The 24,704-nt window shown below is 42.9% G+C and overlaps 1 protein-coding gene across 10 annotated transcripts in view; it reads left to right on the top strand.

Moving 5' to 3' along the window:
- FAM184A (family with sequence similarity 184 member A) overlaps positions 1 to 21,214 on the top strand; it is a 186,934-nt gene extending 165,720 nt beyond the window's left edge. For 2 of the 10 annotated variants that reach the window (XM_006123065.5, XM_006123073.5), the window contains 3 exons: positions 3,341 to 3,445; positions 17,361 to 17,560; positions 19,267 to 21,214. In XM_006123065.5, the coding sequence (XP_006123127.3) occupies positions 3,341 to 3,445; positions 17,361 to 17,560; positions 19,267 to 19,336 (375 nt within the window). In that variant the 3' untranslated portion in view covers positions 19,337 to 21,214. Of the gene's footprint in view, positions 1 to 3,340; positions 3,446 to 17,360; positions 17,561 to 18,488; positions 18,583 to 19,266 lie in introns of those variants that run through there. The other 8 variants (XM_006123068.5, XM_014573632.4, XR_332068.5 and 5 more) reach the window with 7 other exon arrangements.
- Positions 21,215 to 24,704: the final 3,490 nt, after the last annotated feature.

Raw genomic sequence — 24,704 nt, 5'->3', positions numbered from 1 at the left:
TCACTTGTATAGTGTATGCCATCTGAGGCTCTCAATATACATGCTTTATAAACAACAATTAAATTAGCTTTATAACACCTTTGTAAAACAGGTAAGTATTATTATCTCCATTGTACAACTAAAATTGAGACACAGTATCAAGACAAGCTTAGTGTCGGAGTCTCCTAACACTCAATTCTGTGCGTTAACCACAAGACCATTCATTAGTCTTTTCTCGAGAGGCAAAATGTTGGTGTTACTACTGTTTGTCAAGAGAAGGTGAACTGAAGATTAGTCTCTGGTTGAGTAGGTAGCATGCATACAGTATAACGAATAGGTGGTGGATATATTCATATATTGAGCATGTTATAGTGTGATGGTAATATGTGCTTACAATTGTCATGTGTAAACAGACTCTCGTGATTTTGAGTGGATGATTTGCAGGAATATGAGGGCAGACATAAAATTATTTGGGGTACCATAACTACAGTGTCATACTTTCCAGTGGAAAGAACAATGTATAAATGAATTTCCTGGCTTTTGGGGATAATTTTTTCTTAAACTACAACATTATGTGGTGTTTCTTTCTCTGAAGTTATTCAAGGCTTAAACATTGTGTTTTGGAATTTCCTTCATTTTTTTAGCTGAATGACACAATGTTGTATTTTTGATTGGAAGATCTTCACTATCGGAATCAAAGTGTGAAAACAATAGCTAGTTCTAAGATTCCAACCTTTCAGCTAAATAGCTGATATAAATGCCACATCCATTTTGGACTGCATTCATTGGATTTGGGAAAGAGATGTGGGTGGCAAAGGGAGTAATGTGAAAACGTAACGTGTCTGGGCACGCTGGGTGATGTAGTAAAAGGTATGGGTACCTTTTTCTACTAAGGCAGAGAATACTGGAAAGAGCAGGTTTGTTTCCCCAGTAACCTTTTATTGTAACACACCAGTTCCACTAACTCAAGTTTATTAACATTTATGTTCTACTTGTTCCTTTCACATCTGTGTGGCCCCTGCTATACTGTACCACAGTAATAATGTGGTGGATGGGGAGAATTTCAGTTATGTTTCTTTTTGAAAAATCTCAAAATTCCATTTTATCAACCTTGAAGAAGAGGAGTAAGGTACTCCTGCCTAGATTTGAACCCATGACTCTAGGAAAATGAAATATTTAAGAACATATGTTTAAATCAGTAAGACAAACTTTTCATCAGAGCATGACTATTTCATTGTAACTTCTTACTTTTTGTTCCTAAACCTGCTTTTCTTTCAGCAGAAAATATTTCAAATGTCCACTCCCTTAATTCTTTCCATTCCATCTCAGTTTATATATTCGTGAGTCTCCCCCACACCCTTGCCTATGTAGAAAACATTCCTCAGAAGCAAAGTTAATGTCCTGGTGTACTCTGTAGTTTACTAGAGAAGGACTGATCTGTGAGTCAAGAGTCCTTGGTTCTAACCCAGCTTCTAAGAGTTGCTTGCTATGTGACCTTGGACAGGTCTGTTATATTTTCTGAATCCTGTAAAATGGGTAAGATATACTATAGGAATGTTGTGAGATGGATAAATAATGGGCTGGATTCTCTTGTCTGGCTGAGCTGGTTTTGGTACAATCGTGTGGCTGTAAAGGGGGTTGGTCTAGTCTTCAGCATATCGTGAAGGTCATCCTCTAGCCCACTGAAGTGCTATGTCTAATGAACCTGTGCAGAATTGTAAAGATGAGAATAAAATATGGGGATTGGCTCCCAGTCTTGTGTTTAATGTGCTAGACTGTGTGACCTCGAGAGTTTGGGGGCACCATTACCACTTTCTGTACTAATGAATCAAGAAGAGGATATAAGTTGTCCTTGTGGTGCTTACATTTTTAACACCAGACAGTCCTTCTGCTGAACTTTACTATGTCAGACTCTTGACAAATCTTACAAGGTTTAGTGACTCTTAAGCCTCCAGCAGCCTGATGGAATGTTTGATGCTCCTAATTCAGCAATGAACAGCTTACAAAATGAAAAAGCAAGGGTTTTTTTTAAGCATAGACATTCAAAAGCTTGAAAAAACCAATCTGAAATTTGTATGTCAAACTATCTCTGAAATATTTCATGACAAAATAGCATTAAGTCTTAAATATAATCCACATCTAATTTTCCCAGCTTCCGTATCTCAAAAATGGCGTGTTCAATTTACCTCACTTTTGGCACCAAAAAGAAGAAAAAGTTGCTCTGATCATAAACCATACATACAAAATTTGATTCAGACAGGACCTTAAACAGGATTTTAGACAGGTGAAGATGGAGAAAATCAGCTTAATAAAGGAGAAACTGATTACAACCATACAGCTCTGAAACTCCATGGCTCAAAGCGCTTGTTGCTGAATTAGGAACATCAGCTGTCAGGCTGCTGTAGCTTTATTTGGGGAGTTGTAGACACCCAGCATATTATAATGGGATTGTTTTTAGCAACTGTGTAGTAATGTTGTGTGGATTAGTTAAAAGTTCATACAATGTTTTGAAAATGTAAAGCATTTGAAATTCGGGGAACTTGCGAAGGCTCACTCCTTAGCCTTTAGGGGGGTTTTTAATGCAGCTTTTCTGATGGGGATGTATTTGACTAAAGCCACACAAGTGGATAGCAACAGAGCAAAAACTTCTTATGTTCTTATATAACAGAGCAAAAACTGAGCCTTGTGGATCCCTGCCTATTCACAATCCACTAGACCAGGGCTACTTTGGAAGCCCCGGGGGCCACAATGATACTCACAGAACATGCTGAGGTCCGCATCTTAAGTGTGGTTGCATATACATACAAATATATATGCAAATAGCTTCTTTCATACAATGCCCTGGCGCTCCTGGCACCACCTCTTTGGGGGTTAGAAACACTGACACCCTGTACCCCATCTGTTCCAGCCAGCCCATCCACTTGCGTCTTTCTAATGCTTACCCAGCCTGAGAGACGCCTCGCCATTGTGGAGCATGTTCCCAGTGGAGGCCACGTTCAAATGATTCCATCTGTGGGCAGCATGTTGAGCCCTGTGTAAACCCAAAACACACTGTGGGCCTCAAACAAATGGGCCGTGAGCTGCATGCGGCCCACAGGCAGCGCATTGAGTAGCCTTGCACTAGACCATGCTCTCTTTCAAGCAAAAAATGTACATAACAGAAACCCATTAATGTAAATTATTTAGTGTTTCTTTCATTGTTTATAAGATAATACATACATTTTAAATAATGGATTGATTGTAATTGGTAAGGAATAAAGGTTTAAAACTGAATATGTCGGAAACCATTTTATGTACATATCTTGCCATTAGCGAATGGAAAATGCATAAAGAGAACTTTATATTTCTTGTGCTTTATTAGGATGACAAAAAATTCTATCAGCTGGAACTAGTCAACAGAGAGACTAACTTCAACAAAGTGTTTAATGCAAGTCCTAATGTTGGTGTTATTAATCCACTGGTGAAGGTAGGTTCCACAGGTTTTACTGCTAAAATGGAAAAGAAATCGATGTTAATACATAGTAGGAAAATTATCTGTAGACGTGATAGTCTCTGTATTTTATTAGATGTGTTCAAAACACTGAATGTAGTTTACCATTACCTGTATTCTATTTATTATTATTTATTTGTATTATGTAGTATTTAGGGACCCCAGTTAAGATTGTAACCCAGTGTGCTCAGTCATACTGTGAAAACATGGCATAAAACTTTTTAAAATCTAGATTGTAAGTAGACAAGACAAATAACAGATATCGGGGGAAGGATTATAACATACAAGAAGAGTGAACGGTGATGGTCTGAAATGTCATGTTAGTTCCACAGGTGAGTGAAGTAATATTTTTATTGGACCATCTTCTGCTGGTGAGAGAGATGAGCTTTCAAGCTTACACATAGTTTGGAGCCTAACAGAGACAACATCAAAACTGTCAACACCTAAATCAAATAAAAGTGAGGCCTACACTTACAGGAGTATGTAGAATACAAACACTGTATGCCCAGCTAACGGGTGCAAATAGCAGCTTAGTTAGTGAAGAATGCTTTAGGTGAATAGAGTAAAATGTCCTACTAAGGATTTCTACATGCCAATTAGTGCATCCCACATCTCTTCTGCCATTTTAGCAGTGTAGTATCTCACTCTCTCAGCCTTTCCCTATGAGAATTCTTTGCTGTAATGTGTAGCTTACAGGAACCCTACACATTGCTACAAGACAAAGAGCTGGGAGTGTAGCTTCAAAAGTTGTGGAAGATTTTCTTATCTGTCTTAACCCTTTGAGGTTTAAACTGCAGTGTTAGCTGGTGTGGGTTTTTTTGTTTTGGTTTGGATTTTTTTGTCACTTTGTTTTATGAAGCACTTATGGCTTATGCAGACTTCTGCAGTTTCAGATCTGCATATTGATCACACAAATATTTGGACTTATGTGTGCCTGTTTATGTCCTGTGTTCCCTGTAAACTATGCATGTGTGTGGCTGTTCAAGAGAATTTCACACACTCGGATTCAGTAGAGCATGCATAGCCAGCAGCATGTGTTCTAGTGCCCTTTCTCATGCTGTCCTACAGCTGCTCCCAGGAGGGACCTGACACTCCTGCTGGCTGTGCAGAGCAGGGAGGGATGCTGGGGTTGGAAGGGCAATCAGGGGCACTGCTAATTTCAGGGTATCCCCTTGGCCATGTACCCAAACTCCACAAAGCAGAGAAGAAGGGGGAGGGGGACACAGCCTGGCTCAGGAGAGAACTCTGAACTGCTGCAGTCGGAATGGCGAGTGACTACCTTTCTTAAAAAGGCAGTTTGTTCCTTAGATTTCCCCAGCAGCCAGCTCACAATCTGTCTTTCATACACGCACTCACAGATAGACTCTATCTCCTCTTAACACACACACACACACACACACACACACACACACACACACACACACACACACACACACACACACACAAATTCTCTCTCTCTCTTTTCTTATACCCCATTAGCAGTCACCACAGACCAGGGCAGAGGGGACTGAGTCTGGCTCAGGAAGACTATTGCTGTATTCTGAGGGGCACATCCCTTTCTTAAAGAGACAGTGCAATGTTAACCTGATATTTCCTCAATAGTTAGCTCACACACACACACAAACTGTGTTACACACACCGTTTCCCTTATCTGTGGGTCACACAAGCTCTCTCCCTTTCACACTCACCTCCTGACACATATACTTGTACAGGCAGTTCCCGGGTTACGTACAAGGTAGGGACTGTAGGTTTGTTCTTAAGTTGAATTTGTATGTAAGTCGGAACTGGCGTCCAGATTCAGCCGCTGCTGAAACTGACCAGTGGCTGACTACAGGAAGCCCGAGGCAGAGCTGCTCTGCCCTGGGCTTCCTGGAATCAGCCGCTGATCAGTTTCAACAGCGGCTGAATCTGGACACCAGGGACAAAGTAGCTGGGGCGCTGCCGGGTTGGTCCCGCAGCGCCGCTCCTCGGGGCTACTGGACCAACCCGGCAGCGCCCCAGCTGCTCTACCCCAGGCGTCAGCGAGAAAAGCCTTGGTGGGGGGGCACACTAGCTGCACCTCCCCCCAGCAGACCAGGGAGACGCAGAGCAAAGCTGCGGAGGACGTGGGCGGCGGGACCGCGGTGCCTCTCGGCGGTCCCGCCGCCCGCGTCTCCCTGGTCTGCTGGGGGGGGGGGGGCGCAGCTAGTGTGCCCCCCCCAGCAGACCAGGCTTTTCTTGCCGCGGAGGACCCCCCCCCCCCAGCAGACCAGGGAGATGCGGAGCGGCTTTTCTTGCCAGCTTCCTGTGGGGTGTTCAGAAGTCCTGCAGCTGTGCACCATTTCTGGGGATTACAGAAGTGCGCTGGCTGCTCCCCCTCCCCCACGTCTGTGGCCTGCCAGGAACTTGCAGGGGTTTGGGAGAGCCTCCAGAGGAGGCTTGTGCCGGGGCTTCCCTTCTTTGAGGGAGGGAGGAGTCATCCCTGGAGGAGGTGCACACCTGGGCTTCCCTGCTCTGTGGGAGGGGGGTTGTCGTCCCTGGAGGAGGCATGCGCTGGGGCTTCCCTCCTCTGTGGAGGGGAGGGGAGAGGAATCCCGGGAGAAGGCAGGTGCGGGGGACTCCCTGTCCCCTGCCTCCTGCAACACCCTGTCCCCTGCCCCCACTGGCACCCTGTCCCCTGCCCCAGCACCCTTCCCCAGTACCATGTCCTCTGCTCCCACCAGCACAGTTGGGGCCCCATTAGTGAGGGTTGGGAGAGTTTTGGAGGAGTTATTTTTTTTACATCTCACTTGTATAGCCCCAACTGACTTTTCTGTGGGTCAGTGACCCCTGACTTAAAACAGGTTCCCTGCCCTTCTCATAAATAAAGACAATGCGGAAATTTTTTGTGTTTGACATAGTATTTTATTTAAAAATGAAGCCTGGCCAGCAAACCCCCAATTGGGGCCAAGCTTCCATCTGGTCATAGCATCATAACAATCCTGCCCCCCTCCCTAGACTCTAGATCTGAGCCTATCATACATTGGACACCCCCCTGCCCTGAGCCCCTCACAAACCCCAATCCAAATTCCTGCACCCTCACATCCGCAAGGCTTGCTTAGTAGCCCAACCCTCCATCTGACCCCAACACTTCCCAGCCTGGCGCTCCCTCCCTGAGCCAGCGTCCCCTTCTCCACCTCCTCCTGCATCCAGATTTCTTCCCAGAGCTTGCACCTCTCACCCCTTCCCACACCCAAATCCCTCATTCCCACCCCAGAGTCTACACATCCTGTCTCAACCGAGTGAGGGTATGGCTAGACTGCAGCAGTTTTTCCAGGGTTCCAGAGATATCCTGGAAAAACTATTCACACATTTGTTCTTCCACATTTTTTGTGTGTGGAAGTGCAAACATGCTCTTAAGGTAACCCCTGTACTCCTAGTTCCACGAGGAATAAGGGGGCTGCCAAAAGAAGGTTTTTTTCTGACATTTGGTCCAGTCTAGAAAAACCTCTTCCTACGGAAGAATCGGGGGGAAAACAGTGGCAGTGTAGAGTGTATTAGGGCTGGGGATAGCAAGTGATGGAGAGGAGGAGAATAGAGAGGGTGGGGCTTCAAGGAAGGGGTGAGGTTTTGCGGGAAGGATGGGGCGGTAGATCTTGGCTTGTTCTGACATTTAAAAAGTGATCTTGGGTGTACCACTGACATAGACAATCTGGGAGCTGAACCCTAAATAAATGCATCTTATGCTATATAGATACCTATATAAACTCATGAAATTTGCCCTCTGTCTCAATGTAAAGAGAGCTGCACGGACTCCTGGCTGCTCCCTAGTAATAATTATTTAAACTGGTTTTAAAAAAATGCTTTTTAAAATTCATGACCATGAAATTTACCAAAACAAACAGTGAATTTGGTAGGGCCCTATTTATATTTAATACAATAAGTATAAAAAATATTTTATTAACTATAAATAAGCCCCTACCAAATTCACTGTCTGTTTTGATCAACTTCATGGTCACAGAATTTTTAAAATGATACATTTCATGATTTCAGTTATGTATAGCTGAAATTTCATGGTGTAATAATTATAAGGAACCTCACATAAGTAGTTGAGGTGGGATCACAAGGTTCTTGTAGGAGGATGCTACTTCTACCCTTACTTCTATGCTGTTGCTGACAGTAATGCTGCCTTCAGAGCTGGGCAGCTGAAGAGCGATGGCTACTGGCGGGGATACCAGAGCTGCACCCTTAGTCAGCAGCCACCACCCTCCGACTGTCCAACTCGGAAGGTAGCAGTGCAGAAGTAAGGGTAGCATGGTATGGTATTCCTATCCTTATTTTTGTACTACTGTTGTTGAGGCACTGCCTGCAGAGCTGAGCACCTAGCCAACAGCTGCTACTGTCCAACTGCCCAGCTGTAAATGCGGTGTAGAAGTAGGGGTGGCAATACTGCAACCCCCTTAAAATAACCTTGTAACCCCTTGCAACTCCCTTTTATGTGAAGATAAGTGTTTGTCTCTCCTGTGAAATCTGTATAGCGTAGTGTAAAAGTACACAGAAGGCCAAATTTCATGGTCTGACAGGTTTTTTCATAGCCATGAATTTGGTAGGGCTTTAACTATAAAGAGATAGGATTTAAGTGGTTATAAGAGTTAGCACACAGAATAAAGTATATTTACTAAGCAAAATAAAACAAAACACAAGCTAAGTTTAAGAAACTAAAGAAACTAGTTACATGTAATATTGCACCCTAAAGGTTTTTTAATAATCTTCACAGACTGGACATCCTTCTAGTCTGGGCCCAATTCCTTCCCCCAGCTCAAGCTTAGTTGTTTCCAGCAGTCATCTTAGGTGGGATAGCAGGGGAGAACTGATGATCTGGATTACCTCACTCCCCACCCTTAAACAGGATTTGCATCCCATCCTTTGTTTGTGTGATCTTCTCCCACCTTCTCATGAGTTTAAGAAGAATTCCACTATCCGGTAACATGCTCACATGTCTCTTCAAGGCCCCTGTCTCCATAATTCATGGGCTGATCCACACATGGGCAGGAAGGATGTGCTTCATTGTCTCTTGCTAATAGTACATCACAGCCCTGAAGTGTAATCCGTGGGAGTGACCCAAAGCAGCAATTGTACAATTACAAATACACTGTTCAATATTCCTAACTTGATCTACAAAAACGATTATGTATACAAGTGGGATAAACATATTTAATAGATTACAACCTTTCCAATTATCTCACATGAAATACCTTGCGTAAAGCATATTCTGGTTATGGTTGATTCTTATTCATAAGCATGTTCTCATAAAGAATATGGAATGCCCATCACAATGTACTTCTATAATTTTTACCTTTTAAAACTGGAGTTAGGACTGCCTTACATATTAAAAGATTTCTAAAACTTGGATTTTGTATAATACTTAGCAATATTTTAGATTTTAATTATTGAACAGTATATAGTTTTCTAGTTTAAAGTAAACAAACTTTATCAAACCATTTTCTTTAGCTCACCTGGAATAATTCTGTCCTTACCCATTTAAAAAACACACACACTGAGCTATGTTGATAACACAGCAACAGTATAGAGAGCTAGCATGGAAGATAACCATGGGTTCAGCAGCAACTTCGGAATTCATAACTAGGGGCCTGACCAAGTATACATTGCAATCAATGGAAGGATGCCTACTGACAGCAGTAGAATTAGGATCAAACCCTAAAAGTTGCAGAAGTGATTTGTGGAAAACTGAGCCACCAGAACAATATTTGGGGAGATGCTTGTTTCTTCTTGGCCAGACTAAACAGAAGCATTAAAGTTTCTTGAAATTGAACATATTGTAAATTCTACTTTTCCTGGAACAGAGATGATAGACTAAATAATCAACAAAAAAGGAAAGTAAGACTGAGGGAGACCATCTAAAAAGAAGGAGGGGAAATAACAGCTAATGTTGCACTAATAAGATATGAGTTAACAGTCAAAATAACAACATGAAGATTCAAGTGTCATTTGTTTTTCTACTTCTTGATGCATCTTTATTTTACTTGTTCATATGTTTCTCTTCATTATATAACCAAATGAACAAGATCTGGGAAGTGCTCTATTAAACATACTGGAGAAAACATGGTGAAAGTATTTATGTACAGAGTGTTGACTATATTTTAAGTTTTAATTAAATAAATTAGTATTTAATGGAAATCCCATTCCCAGTACTGTTAGATATATTTTCCACAGTTTTCTTGAAGCTACTCTACAGTAGATGTGGAAAAAAATATCCTTCTCCTCAAAGTCCACCAGCTTCCACTATTCCAATATTTTTCTGTGGCAGTCTTTTTTTAGTCAGCCTTTTATTACAAAGTAACTTGATTCAGTATTCTTTTAGGTCATGACCATATTATTCAGCATTGGTTTTTAAAGCACTGACAGCAGTTATTTTAACATGTGTATCCCACTATACAGCAGCTGTTCTGGTGTGAACCAGCTGAGTGTGCAATCTATTTGTTCTTGTTGACATTGTCATATGTTGACAGGAACAGGAGGAAGAAAAAAGCCCAACATATAAAAGATGAAAAACCTGAGTATTTTCCATCAGCTGTAGCATAAGAAGTTTGTGTGCAAAAAGCCAGAGTTCAGTGGGTAATGTCAGTGAGAGGGAACAGAAATCCTTGAGTACTTTATAGACCAACATTTCAATTGTAAGGACTTCTTCCCTTGCCAAAATAATTTGGCCTTTCTTGTTCTGAAAGCATTGGATTTTTGCATGTTTTTAAATTATATGTTACTAGAGAACAGTTTAGAGGAAATGGAGACTTAAATCAGGAATTGTAAGTACGGGCTTTGAACACTTGAGGCGTGATCAGGCACAATTGACAGCTGCTTAAATGTATGCCACAGATTTCTGTAGTATATAGTCATATTATCTTGTATTCTATAATGTTTTGAGTAAATTTCATGGAAGTGCTGTCAGTTTATATCTCCAGAATGCACTGTTTGCAAAATTACAGAAACCTAGTTTCTCTGTATTTCACAATAGAAACTGTTTTATTTTTCCTGAGTGCTTGGGTGTAGAGAATATGCTCAGGGAAATGTAAAGCTGTTACATTTAAAGTGTGTGTTTAAAAAAAAAAAAAGCTGCCAGAAAAGATTGACCTATCAAACACAAAGCTTTAATATAATATAATTTATTTTGAACCACTACTGGTACTCTTCACAGTCAGATCTCTTATACTTTCACTAATCTTATTTTTTACCACATATGGGCTATGTCTACACTGCAGGCTTCTTGCGCAAGAATGGCCTTTCTTGCTTAAAAACTTGTGAGCATCTACACTGCACATGCATTCTTGTGCAAGTAAATGTACAGTAAGGCGTTGGATCTGAGATCTTCTTGCACAGCAGTTCTGACGCTCCATACGAAGAAGAAGCCTTCTTGCGCAAGAGAGCAGTGTGGACAGGCATCAGGGAGTTTTTGCGCAAGAACTGGCCTTCCAGGAAAAAACACTGTGGCCGCTTGGATGCTCCATACCCGCACTCACAGCTCGCTACTTCCTGCTAGCCGAACCCCCACCCCCTTAAAGGCCCAGGCACCCTTCAGATACCCTTCAGGCACCCTTCAGGCAGCATAGCCGGCAGCTCTCCACCTCACGGCTCTGCCAGCTGCACTCCAGAGCCACCCCGTGAGCCTGCATCCTCTTCCCAGCAGCCAACCCAGGACTCCCAGCAGGCCCACAGGGACAGCAAGCATCGAGCCCCTTGCTGGTCCAGGGCTGAGGTGAAGGCCCTCCTGGACCTTTGGGTTCAGGAGGAAAAAGCCCTCCACAACCCCTAGTCCCAGCGACTCAAAGCCGATATCTTCAGCCACATGGCCCGGGTGCTCACAGACCTGGGACATCCAGCCCGGACCCTTGAACAGGTCCAAGCTAAGGTCAAGGAGTTGCGCCTGGGCAATGTAAGAGCCACTGACAGCGAGGGGCAGGAGCCGACACCTGCCCCCTCTACGACTGCTTGCATACCATCTTGGGGGAGACGGTGGTCTAAGGGCCTTCGCCAGCGGTAAACACTGGACTGCACACCCCGGTGGTCAGGCAGGCTGACCTGGAGGAGGAGGGAGACCTGACCACCGCATTGGAGGACGAGGGAGAGGACCGCAGCAGCACTGTCACCCTCCACTTCAAGCCAGTGCCCAGCAGCCAGTGCCTCGTCCAAGGCCAGTGACAGATCCTCCAGTGAGTGTTGCGCTTCTCACTCACAAGGTTAGGGGAGGCGAGTGCCTGGGAGGGTGGGGAGAAATGTCAGGCAGTCATTTCGAGCTGCACACCGTGCAGCAGTATGCAGCACTTGCAGCCTCATGCAGCCTGACTGCGTGGCACGTGGACACTGCAGGCAGCTCCAGGGTCCCCACGGAGCGCAGCCCCCACGGAGCCCCTTGGCTGCTCCTGGCCCCTATGCTGCCCCAACGGGAATCCCCAGACAGTGGTCACACACTTTCCTGGGCTACTTGTCCGAGGGCTAGCGGGAGGGGGAGCAGGGAAGCAGCCAGGCCGGGCCTCTGGCCACTGAGTCTTGCTGCAGGGACGGTACGCTCCCCAGTAGCCCTGGCTGCGTCTCCGAGGAAATCAATGACAGTAGTCCAAGAACCCAGACTTCGTCTGCCACACTTGCTCCCATGCAATTGGGGATGTGCACGCAAACATGACTACAGCATCCCAATGGTGTATGCTCACAGACAGTGACAAGAGTAGAAGCCATGTGCTTTACCTTGGGGAGGGAGTGTACACGGTGCTAGGCAGACAGACACAGCATGCCAAGTGGCTAGGACACAGACAAAAGGGGGTCTTCATTCATGGTGATGTCTCCCAAATCCATGGAGGATCACTTCATTCCCCAGGATTTTGAGCTAGTCCTTATTGTGAACACACACAGGGGACCGATTGGGCCCAAGCCACAGTTGTGTGGTATCACGTGAGGCTCAGGGATGAGGGCACGAGACTCAGGGACACTGTGGGCAGGGCTGACTAACTTCCTTGCTGTATTCTGTGTTCTCTGCAGGAGGACCAGCTGGGAGCGAGGGACCCTCCAGCCCTGCAGTGGCGGCACTGACCACCAAGGCACCAGTCCGGCGGGCCAGGCAGCAGGACCAGCTTATGTGGTGTCACGTGCAGGTCGTGGAGAGGATGGAGGAGGCAGTCAGCACGAAGCTGTGGGCCGACCAGGAGTGGCGGCAGCAGGCGTGGGGCCAATTCCTGCACCGCTGCGATTGCATGTGCGACAGCATCGCTGTGCTGACCTCGCACATTGGCCATGCCGTGCAGTATGGCATGGCCTTGCCCCCCCTGCTGCCCTCCCTGCCATGCCTATGCCCCCTCCTGCCACCCCTTATGTTGCCATTGGATGCCCCCTTCTGCCGCCCCTCCTGCTGCCGTTGCCATGCCCCCTCCTGCTGCACCCCGTCCTGCCCACCTCCCTGTGATGCCTTCCCAACCCGGCCTGAAGGGCGCCGAAGCCTCTGCACCCGCGGAGGCACTGGCAGGAGCCACCTCTCCCAGCAATATCTCCCCGTTCCATTTCAGAGCCCCTTCCCCTCCCAATTCAGCGCCCCCTCCAACTGCCCACCTTTCGTCCCTAAGTAAAAAAATACAGTTTATTCTTTGTTTACCAAAAACAGTTGTGTTTATTGGGAGGAGAGGGAAAGTGAGGACGGAAGGGTTTGGTATGAGAGGAGAGATGTGGACGATAGACAGAAGAGACCCTAGTGTGGGTCCTGGGAGAACTTCTCCTTGACAGCCTCCCGGATGCTCACTCCATTGTGGTGTGCCTGCCAGATGGCAGCTGTGTGGGGCTGCTCAAACGCCCGGCCCTCGCCTGCCATCCACCCTGGGAGGAAGGCCTCCCCCTTCTGCTCCACTGTGTTGTGCAGCAAGCAACATGCTGTGACAACCTCCACAATGTTCTGCTCACCCATTTTGAGATGGGTGAGCAGACAATGGAATCTCGCGTTCAGCCATCTGAAGGCGCACACCACCTGGTTGCGGGCCTGATTCAGGTGCTGGTTGAATGTTTCCCATCCAGAGTCCATGTGTCCGGTGTACGTCCGCATCAGCCATTATATGAGGGGATAGGCCATGTCCCCCACAATGCACAGTAGCATGCAGAGGTCCCCAGTCATCAATTCCTGCTGGGGGACGAAAGTGCCCACCTCCATCCTGCGAAACAGGCTGGAGTTTCTGAGGATGCGGGCGTCATGTGCCCTGCCCGACCACCCTACATAGATGTCCATGAAGCGGCCATGGTGGTCCTCGAGGGCCTGGAGCACCATCGAAAAGTACCCCTTCCTATTGATGAAATTGGGCCGCTTGATGCTCTGGTGCCTGGATGGGGATATGGGTCCCATCCACGGCTCCCCGGCCGTTGGGGAACCCCAGGGCAGCAAAGCCAGCCACGGTTGCATCCACATCCCGCAGGTGGATCACCCTCCTGAGCAGGATGTCGTTGATGGCTCGGACAACCTGCAGAAGGGCACATAGAAACACAGGGAACGCACAGAATGAGGCAGGGCAGGGGCATGAGCCTTTGGGGGGTGCCCACCCCTCTGCGATACCCTCTCCCCCCCCAAACATGCCAGGGCCCCTTAGCCCTGGAGCCCACCCCACACACCAGCAGGCCTGTGTGAGGGAGGGACAGCACGAGCCCCTGGGTGATGGGGCTTCCCTACCCCGTCCCCCGGTACCTCTCCCAGCCTGGCGTCTTCCCTTCCCCCAGGCAGGGACTGCAGTCCCCCCCGAGGGCCTTATCTGCATCAAGATGGCACCCACTGTGGACCTGCCCATCCCGAACTGGTGTGCCATCAAGTGGCAGCTGTCTGGAGTGGCCAGCTTCCACAGGGCAATGGCGACTCTCTTGTTGATGGGGATGGCAGGCCGCAGTTGGATGTTGTGTCTGAGAAGCGCAGGGGCAAGCCAGCCACACAGCTTCAGGAACGTCTGCTTCCTCATCCTGAAGTTGTGAAGCCACTGCTGGTTGTCCCATAGCTGGTTGTCCCAGGACCAGCTGATCCCACTAGTCAGAACTTGTGTTGAATCTCCAGTATCGCCTCTCCACAGTTGAGTAGGGATGCCACAGCGAAGCCACCGCATCTAGGGAGAGGGAGTCTGGAGTGAACTCGGCATCGAGCTTGTGCAGGAGTAGTGAGGCAGCGTAGAACAGCATCTGCACGCACTCCAAAATGGTCATGTGGAGCCAGAGCAGACACAGGGCCATCCCTGGCTCCGTGGCACAGCAAGCAGAAGGCAAAAGTCCCCAAAAGCACTAGGGCACAAGCTGTGGTATCCAATGAGGCAGAGAGCAACTACAACAGGCACTACTATAGCTTTCAGTCCCTACCAGAGGTCCCAAAGCAGAGAAACAGCTGTCCAGGGAGATCCATTTAAGCACGTGTCTCAAAGGAGCTCCAGCCCCTGCCCCTGGAAGGTCCTGGTGCCCTTTTGCCCTGTCCAAAGTGGTTCGGGGGGGGGGGGGGGAGAGGTCTTTGTGCAAGAGCATCCCGCCAGTATGGACACTCTTGCGCAAAAGCACTTCACTTTTGCGATGCGCTTTGACTGGTGTGGACGCACTCTTGCACAAGAACTTTTGCACAAGAACTCTTGTGCAAAATTATTCTTGTGCAAGAAGCCTGCAGTGTAGACATAGCCATGGTGTTTTCTTGTTTTTTCAGCAGAGTGTGCCTGAGGAGGCAAGTGGGACCATTTTAATTTAATTGTTCTCAAAGAAAACCTTTCATCCTAATACTTAAAAAGGGACTTTACTGTTCCAGTATCAAGGCCTTGGTTACTGACCTTTCTTCAGGTGGGTGGAAGAGAGAAATACAGAGGCTTTGTTTACACTACTATGCTTTTAGCAACACTGCTGTGTCAATACAGCTGAGTCACTAAAAGTCGGACAGAGTGAACACTTTGTTGGCACATTTTGCCAACAAAATACTTCTACTCCTAGAACCAGCATTTGTGTTGTCAACAGGAGAGTGCTCCTGCTGACAACGAGCCATTTACAGTGCCACTTACTGTGGTAAAATTTTTGGTTTTGGGGAGGATTGGCGGTTTAATTACCTGTACATAACATAAGTATTGTTGCAGCTTGCCAAGTAGGCAAGAGGGCAATACATGAATTCAAACATAGATCTGTCATGTGGCAGTATATTGCCAATAGGGCAATGTTTTTTAATTGATCTAAATTTCAACTCTTTTCCATACTTGAACTCATCATTCCTATTGTTTCAAATGCAGTTCTGCTCTGAAGGGTGTATGTTAAAATTATATGAAGAAGTTACATGTGCACTTTTCAGGGACTTCCTATCAAATGTGCACAGTTTACAAGTAACAGGATTGTTTTTCTAAATGCTTTAGATGGGGAAGTAACTATTTATACATAGTATTTGTGAGAAAAAATAAACAGTTTCACTTTGAGAATAAGTGGAATATAGTTTGTAATAAAAAGTGTTTTACTTTGTAAATAGGAAGCACTTGAGCCAGAAGTAATGAAGAGACAATAAATACTGTACCCCTCACTAGGCCATTTCTCTGTGTAAACTTTTTGAGATTTGAACCTCCCATATATTTATAAGTTCTAAAGAATCAGTTATTGGAGCTAAAGCTCATACTGGCATCACAGATTGTAGGTAATCTTTCATTTTTACATGCTAATAAATTACTGATACTGATATTTTAGTATCACAATAACTCATCTATCTCTTTTGAGTCATCTGAGGTACAGTCAGTTGAGGTTGAAAGATCCTTCATTGAAAAGTTGATTCAGTTATGCCATCTAGTGGCTAGAATATTCTACTTGGAGATAAAAGGTGTTTTTTCCTCTTTCTGGCAAGGAACTGAAATACTCTGTAGCAGTGGTCCCCAACCTTTTCAGGTTGCTGGGCGCCAGGGGGCGCGGCCATTCGCCCGCCGGGCGCCTGGGGGCAGGGCCCCCCCCAGCCGCATGCCCGGGGGCGAGGCCCCCCCCATAGCCACGCGCCCGGGGCCGGCGCCCCCCCCCCCCCCCGTAGGCGCCGCGCGCCCGGGGGCGGGGCTAAGGCCGGGGCCGGCGATGGGGCCAGGGCACGCGCGGCGCCCCCGGGGGCGGGGCCAAGGCCGGCGCCGGCAAGGGCACGCGCGGTGCCCCCGGGGGCGGGACCGGCCATGCGCCCGGGGCTGGCACCTGCCGCACGCCATGGGGCAGGGCCAGCCCAGATTGCTCCGCGGGTGCATGTGAAGAGCCCGGCGGGCGCCATGCGCCTGCGGGCACCGGGTTGGGGACCACGGCTCTGTAGGATCAGTTATATCAATAATAATGTAATAACACCCATTTGATTTGGGGATCGTCAGTGCTTCTAATCAAAGAATGTACCTTAATTGCAGGTTTTCTAAGTTTCTAATAAAAAAGAAAAACTAATTGTTTACCAAACTATATTTAAATGGCAAAGTGAAACTTATTGAACAGATTTACCTTTTCCTCCAATGAGTTTGCTATATTGCATTTGACAGCAGAAATATTTCACTAATACAAAGAATGGATTTAAAAGAAATAAAGAATAGCAGTCTGAAACATAATTTTGTAGAGAACTAGCTACCTCTTCATCTCTTTCCAGTAAAATATCTAGTCCTATACATTCAGTCTGTCAGAATAATATATTGATCGCCGAGCAAATCCTTAATTCCTTAGTAAATTAGCTTAAATATTTAATTTTCCTTTTAGAATTTATGCTATTCAGCACTGTTCAAAGGATACAATCAAGGTTTAGTTCAGTTATAGAAACTATTCCGCTTCCTTCCCAATTCCTAGTCTCACAATAGTTTTAAAAAATTATAAAAAAACCTTTCTTATCTACCAATCACCTCATCTGTTCTGGTGCAAGGAGCCTTCCTTACATTTGTTATTTTTAATGCAGCAAAAGAAGAAGAATGATAAAACAACAAACAGGTTTGTGAGTGTACCCAATCTAAGTGCTCTGGAATCTAGCGGAGTGGGCAATGGACATCCTAACCGCCTGGATCCCATTCCTAATTCACCCATTCACGATATTGAGTTCAACAGCAGCAAACCACTTCCACAGCCAATACCACCCAAAGAGCCCAAGACGTTTTTGAGGTGAGCACTGTCTCACCAATCCTTTTTTTTAACTCATTGAAATTTTGCATTCCTATTTAGATGAAAATCCCACATGCTTTATTAACGCTGAGTACAAATATTACTGTGGAATTTTTGCGCTCCGTTTGTAACCTCTTTACAGTATTCCTTTTTATTGTAGAGCCTATCGAAATGTAACATTTTCCCACCATTTTATAAGTCTTGAACCTTCAACCTTTTAATATTTCTCAATATGATTCATGTGCTTCCAATTGTTTACGTTTTATGAACAATTGTTTTAAATGTTTTGTGATTTACCAGTTGTCCTTTAGGAATTCTTTTTAACATTGGGATTTTTTAAAATTCATTATTGTGTCATGACTTTTATTATGACAAAACTGTTTTCTGTGCAACATTTTTTTCACTTTTCCTTATTTGTGTCAAGTTGTTTCATAAACTTTAGTTTATAACAGAAATGGGAAACATGCATGCTTGGGTGTTTTAAGGCTGCCTTTCCAGTAATGAAAATCAAGATTAAAATCTCCAAGATTAGATCTTTGAAAGGGATGGGGGAGTGCATTGCACTATTAATTTAAACAAATAAATTAAGGGGGAAGAGTCAGGGCTTTAGGTTCCTGGATCCTGAGTGCACAGTAAAAGTGTGTTCTCTGTCGGTACCTAAAATGTCTTGTTATCCTATTCCTATAACACACTTTATTTGCAAATTGAAGCCATGGCATAAGAATTAGCTGGACAAGCAGTTGTTTCCTTCTCTTATGATTTATATGAGTAATGACACAATTCTGACAAGTGTTAAAAATAGAAGTGGGAAATGATCGTATTAAAAATAAATAAGTAGTAATATTCTGTTTCAACAAAATATACATTTGTTAAATATATTGTGTTGCTTATTTTTCCCCGTGCATGTGATATGCATGCGTATGCTCAGACGTCAGTAACATGCATGTGCATGAATTCATGGATTATGATGCTGGAGTTTCCATTGCAAATTGTTTCGTGCCTTGTATTATCCCAGTAAAACGGTAGGATTATTTTGTTCTTAATTTTTGTTGACCAAAGAACTTTGATCTAGTATTAAAATTACATGTATATTTTCTTGTTAATTCAGTGGATTTATTAACATATTAGAGAGAGGAGCAACTTATTTGTCATGCACCAGTTCCCTTGTTCCTAGTGTATAATTAATGTATTTTAAACTGCATGCATGAAATTATACAAATAATATTTCAGTTTGATTTATGTAAAATATTGAAATACTATGTATTTTTGTTTAGTTACTGACTAGTCTTTATTAAGCACATGTCTTTAAGAATGTGATGCTTGCATCATACTTCTAAAACCTATCTTAACTAGAAGAAAAGGATACTAAAAGAGGACCCTCCAAAGTTCCCCCCAACAAAAATTTTTACCCCAAAAAATTAACGGTATGCTTTTAATTAATATTATCTTCAAATATTTTTCTATCTTATGATGTGGTTTTTTTAATTTGTCTGTGCTGCTGATGCTCTCCAATGGAGTGGATGATCACAGATATTGCAGAGGGACATTAAATTAGACCATATACTACGCTAATGAGATATTTGACTTAAGAAAAGATTTTTGGATCATTTGTGTTCCATATTGCATTATCTGTGCTTTTTCCAGACCTATTGCACTCTTTGTTTTTGGCTGTGGGTTAAATTTTTTTTTTTCTTTTATGAATTTAGCCCTCCTCAGACTGAAGCTTCACCGGATCCACAGCGCCAGGAATGGTTTGCCCGATACTTCACGTTCTGAGAAAATGTTTTTTTGTGGCACAGCGTGGTGTGGATTATTTCTAAGAGCATGACTTTAAGTAAACCCTATGTGAACAAGCTTTCCTGTACTATGTCAAACACTGTGAATGAGAAAGTATGTCTCTGATTTGAAAATGCACTGTATTTCATGTGGTATTTGTTGGAATCACTTGACATGATACTATATAATGTGCGTAATTATATCAATTATTTTTATTTAAAACAGAAGAGTCTTTAAACTTTGTAATTATTAAATAATAAATTTTGGTAGAACAAACATAAGGCTTTCCCCATTTTTCCTATAAATAAATGTTTTCTTTGGTTGCAATAAGGTTCTTTCCCCCTCTCCCAAAGCAATTTACTGTATGGTTGTATCAAAATAATATTTCAATGATAAATAAAATAAAATTAAAAATATCAGAGTAGGGAATGGTAAGTTTAATTCCCTACTTTATAATAAATTCCCAAATTTATTTTTATTTATACCACTTTAGAAACTGTCCTCTTAATAATATTTAAAGTTTTGAATATTAAATAAATCACACATAGTTTAGATGCTGGCCTTTAGAACTGAGTATCTTTGACAAAATCATAGCAAAAAAGAAAATTCTGATTTTTTTTTTTTAACTTTTACCTACTGCTCATTAGACCCTGCACTCTAGAAATAACTGCTACACTTGATGCTGAGTTTCTCCAGAACCTGCCTTCATGAATTACCTGTTTATTTTATGTATATCTACAAAGACAAATGTTCTTTGGAACATTTGGGATGCTAAAGCTCTTTGGAATATTTGAGATATTAAATTATCACTGTGTAAACCAAAAATCATTAAAGGAAATCTGCATTTTGAGGATATACTGCTTCTGGAACAATACAAGCTTTAAAAGTAACCCTAAACTAATTATACACAATCCTATGCAAATCATCATTAAAGCTCAATTCCATTCAGTTATCGACTTGAAGGAAGTTTCTTTTTTACCCTGTGATATGAATCCATGAACTACATGGCTTTTTTAGGTAGTAAGCCTGATTTGCTAGTCTGTTATACTGGTGTCATTCCAGTATTACTTCATTGCCAAAAATACTGCTACCACAGATTGGAGAATCAAACCTGTTGCCTATTATTTTTATTTATATATTAATTTGATAAGTCAAAGATTACCACAAAGTAATTAACACTGGTAGTCTCTGGCAGAAAAATATATTTCGGTTCTATGAATGTATTTTAAGTCTAAAACTCTCTTTAAAATCAGCCTAGAACTATTGTATTATTTAAATAAGATTTTAATCCACCCATACAAAAGTACATAGATCTTCATTATTTCTTCTGAAGACCAGACTATATCCTTTTTCCATTTATATACAAAGAAATATCCAGTTAAATATACTCTCACTAGTTATAATTTTTATATGTAGTGTGTATATATATATAATATAAAAGAACAATTTGTATCTTTTCATATAAATATAAAATATTCTAAATAAATTTTTTGAAAGTATATCTTCTATAACTCAGCTTGAAAACATCACTGAAAATCATGCTGTAGTGTTGCTGCCATAAAGTAAACAGAAGATTCTGTGGTTGGTGGACTCAACTGTAGGTATATGCAACTTTTTAATTTTAGAAGACAGCCATTTTGGGCCAAAATGTTAAATGTCTTGGCTATTACTGGAAATGAAACACACTAGATAGACACTCTTGCTATAACATACTGAAGTGAGTGTTTTTTTTTCTTCTCTCCCTTGCCAGTGTTGTTAGAAGGACACTGCTTCTTTGCCAACCGAGTTTCTCATTAGTTAGAGCCTTAAGTTGCATAATCATGTTTTTGCATATGGAATTTATAGATATAAACTACCAATAAAACCAACTAAACTTCAGATTTTCCTATTCATGCATGTTTTGCTCTTTTAGTAAATGGTGTATTGGTAGTCTCTGCCATTGGGCATCAGCTTTCCAGAGGTGTGGAGAACAAACTCGAGAAACCAACAGTTCCAGAGTCTTATAAGGTCGGTAGCTTTTCGACTGCCAAACAAGTGCATCCCAACAAAAGCAATCAACTCCCAAAGAATCTAGGAAGACCGAACGTTTCTGCCAAATGGTATCCAGAATACTTGATGCAAACTTTATTCCACGTTATGATGACTGTCTTGCATGTTAGATTCCCATAGGAATCTGCATTACCAAATGAGACCATAGTTTAATTGAGGCTTGTGTTCTACTTCAAGCAGTATCTGATGTTTTAGAGGAGGGGGGGGGAAACCTTAATGCCCCCAAGAACCCAGTTCTGCTAATCTTTTCTCTCACGTAGCCATCTTCATCTTAATATTGCTTCTATGAAAATACTCTTATAAGGGAGGATTTTCAAAATCAGACTGATTTGTGCAGTATTGTTTATGGGACTGAGCAAATTTCTTCTTAGCTCCCATGAACGACATTTTAGCATTCTGAGGCACAAGATTAGCTTACCATATCATTGTAGTGTATTGAAATACTAATGTCGTTAATGATGATAAAATTGTCTCTCCCCTTTTATTATAACTTTATCTAGAAGGTTTAGGGTTGTTATATACCAACATTAAATATTCAGATAAAATAACAAACTGGTAACGTACATGGGCAAACTCAGAGAGACACTTTCACACTTACAATTTGTCAAAAACATAACGAAACTGTTTTTAGTCAGCATTGTGCTTCATGAGGGCATGATAAGGGAATAAAGTTCAGTGATGAATTACATTGGGCATAATGGCAAAATATAAATAAACACTATGAACAATCTTGAGGTTCAGCCACAGGGAAACATTCTCTTCTTCATGCTGGACTTTTTTTCATTCTTGTGGTATAAAAAGACTAGAAAGCTGGTGGATAGTCCCAGTTGGCAGAAAACTGCTGTGGCTGACTGCTACCAGCTCCCTTATGACCTCCCAGCTGAGAGTTGGAAGCATGGCAGAGGAGCTATTATACTTTGTTCTCTCACTGTGGGTCATAGGCACCTAGTATATTTTACAGCATCCCCAAGGCTGTTCAAATTATGCATAAAACTGGCCCTGGGATCATCTGATTCCTTTCCCCCACATACTTTAAGTTATCCCCAACAGATATTAGACACAGCTGAGAATTTGGCGTGCAGCTGAGTATTTGCTTTGGTGACTTGTAGTGGTAACAGATTAAATTCAGTAAGGACAAATGCAAAGGATTCCACCTAGGAAGGAACAATGAGTTTCACACTTAGGCTATGTCTACACTGTAGCCTTCTTGTAGAAAAGCTTATGCAAATGAAGCATGGAGTGGAATATCACCACGCTTCATTTGCATAATTAATTAGCAGCCGCTTTTGCGCAAGAGGCTTTTGTGCAAAAAGGAGCTGTGTAGATGGCTCCTTTTTGTGCAAAAACCCCCTCTTGCATCACAAATCCTTTGCAACATCTCCTGAACCCCTGCCCCAGCCACAATTCCCTCCCAAACAATTCACCCTTCCATACTCTTCTCCAGCTCAGAATCCTCTCCACCCATATATCCTCCCAGAGCCTGCACCTTAATCGCCTGCACTAGATCACAACCCCCTCCTTCACCCAAACTCCTTCAGATCCCACATCCCCTCCTGCACCCCAAGCCCTTAACCCAATCTCCCTTCTGCGCCCATCCTCCATCCCAGACCCCACACTTTCTCCATTAATATCCTAGAAGAGTGTGGCCCTTGACCATGCACCAAATTATTGCAGCGGTACCCTCCCCAGTCTAGATGGTGATTGATCCTGCTGTGAGTGCAGGGGACTTGACTTGATGACCTCTCAAGGTCCCTTCCAGTGCTATGATTCTATTATATATGCTATATAAAAAATATTTTTGTTTGTTCTATATTTACTGATTTAATTTGTTCTTTTGTCCTGCATGTTCTGTTGTTGTGAGACAAATAGCTCAAAGAGATCACTTGTCTCTATTTTCTTTATAAGATTATTTTCACATTCATTTTTAGAAAATTATAAATAAACCTTAATTTTGTGGAAATCTTGGGACACAAACATAAAAACCAATAAGTAAAATCTGAAGAAAGTATATTAAAAACATTTTCCATTCACATTTGTTATGATCAGTTATTTACTGGTTCATCAGTTAAATCCTATTTAACTCTGTTTTCCATGGTAATTAATCCCAGTTTAGTTTCTCATTGTATACAAACTTCTAGCCATTGTTTCCAATCTGAATTTATGATACAATTTTCTTCATGGTTATGTTGGAATTTAAAGTTAGACAGGCATTATGCCTTTTGTCATGAATTGACCATTATTTCTTCCATTTTGAGGTTAGAGCTACAGTGGGGTGAAGTTTTCGAGACAAATTATTTATTCAGTTAAAATTATGGCTTAATATCAACTGAAACTATTTGCAGAATTGATAGAAATGTAATGAGTAGTACAGCAAAGAATAGTTTTAGGGATAGATTTGCTTTTAGGTGCCATTCATAGAGGAACTAGTGTTGGTGTCACTATATCAGAGGCAGCAGCATAGGAGGACAAGTGGGAGTGCGCAGGGAGCTGGCTAGTTGTCTGCCACATCATGTGTAACTGCTGAATTTTTCAGCTGTTATGTGGTTACTTAATTAAACACATTTTAACATCCCTAGTTGGAATCTTTCTTTTATGTTTGAGGGTAAGATTTACAGTGGGTGATTAGAAATTGCCTAGTGAATGGCCAAGGAGGCTGCAAGGCTAGTATCAGAAGGGAGACTTCAGGAAGGTCCACGGTGAGATATTTTACTTAGCATATGGCTGGAATTCAACTGGTTAGTATCTTTATCCTACTTAGATCATTAGAGACTATGTAAATTGGGTTGAGGAAATTACCAGTGAAGGTGAATATTGTATGTGATGGGAAGCCAAAGAAGTTGACTTGTAGTGATGGTGTGTGGGAGGTTTTTTTTTTTTTTTCTTTTCAATAATCCCTTCTCTAGATCTCAAGAATTGGTTCATCACTCTCAACTTCAGGATGCGTACTTCTTGTGTTTATCCATCCTGCTTCCTAAAAGCATCTGTGTTTTATTACCTTTTATAGTAATTTAGAGTCCTATCATTTGGCTTGGAACAATTCCATGGATTTTTACCAAATGTCTTTCAGTTGCAGCAACTAATCTGAAGTGAGGAAGGATATATATCTTTCTCAAAGACTGAGTGAGAAAAGGCCACTCATAACCACAAGTCAGAAATGATGTTCAAACAATTTTCCATCTAGCCTTCTGGATAGGCCTGAGGACTAGCCGAGACGAATCTACTCTGATTCTTACGCAGTCAGTAGAGATTGGAATCCACATGAACATACCATTCACAAATAATGTCACAATATGTTAACTCATTTCTAACCTTCATTCTC

This window comes from Pelodiscus sinensis, chromosome 3 (genome assembly GCF_052426305.1).
Source record: "Pelodiscus sinensis isolate ZL-2025 chromosome 3, ASM5242630v1, whole genome shotgun sequence".
NCBI classification, from domain to species: domain Eukaryota; kingdom Metazoa; phylum Chordata; order Testudines; family Trionychidae; genus Pelodiscus; species Pelodiscus sinensis.
Note: the sequence above shows the minus strand (reverse complement) of the source record. Positions and strands in the feature narration are given on the sequence as shown.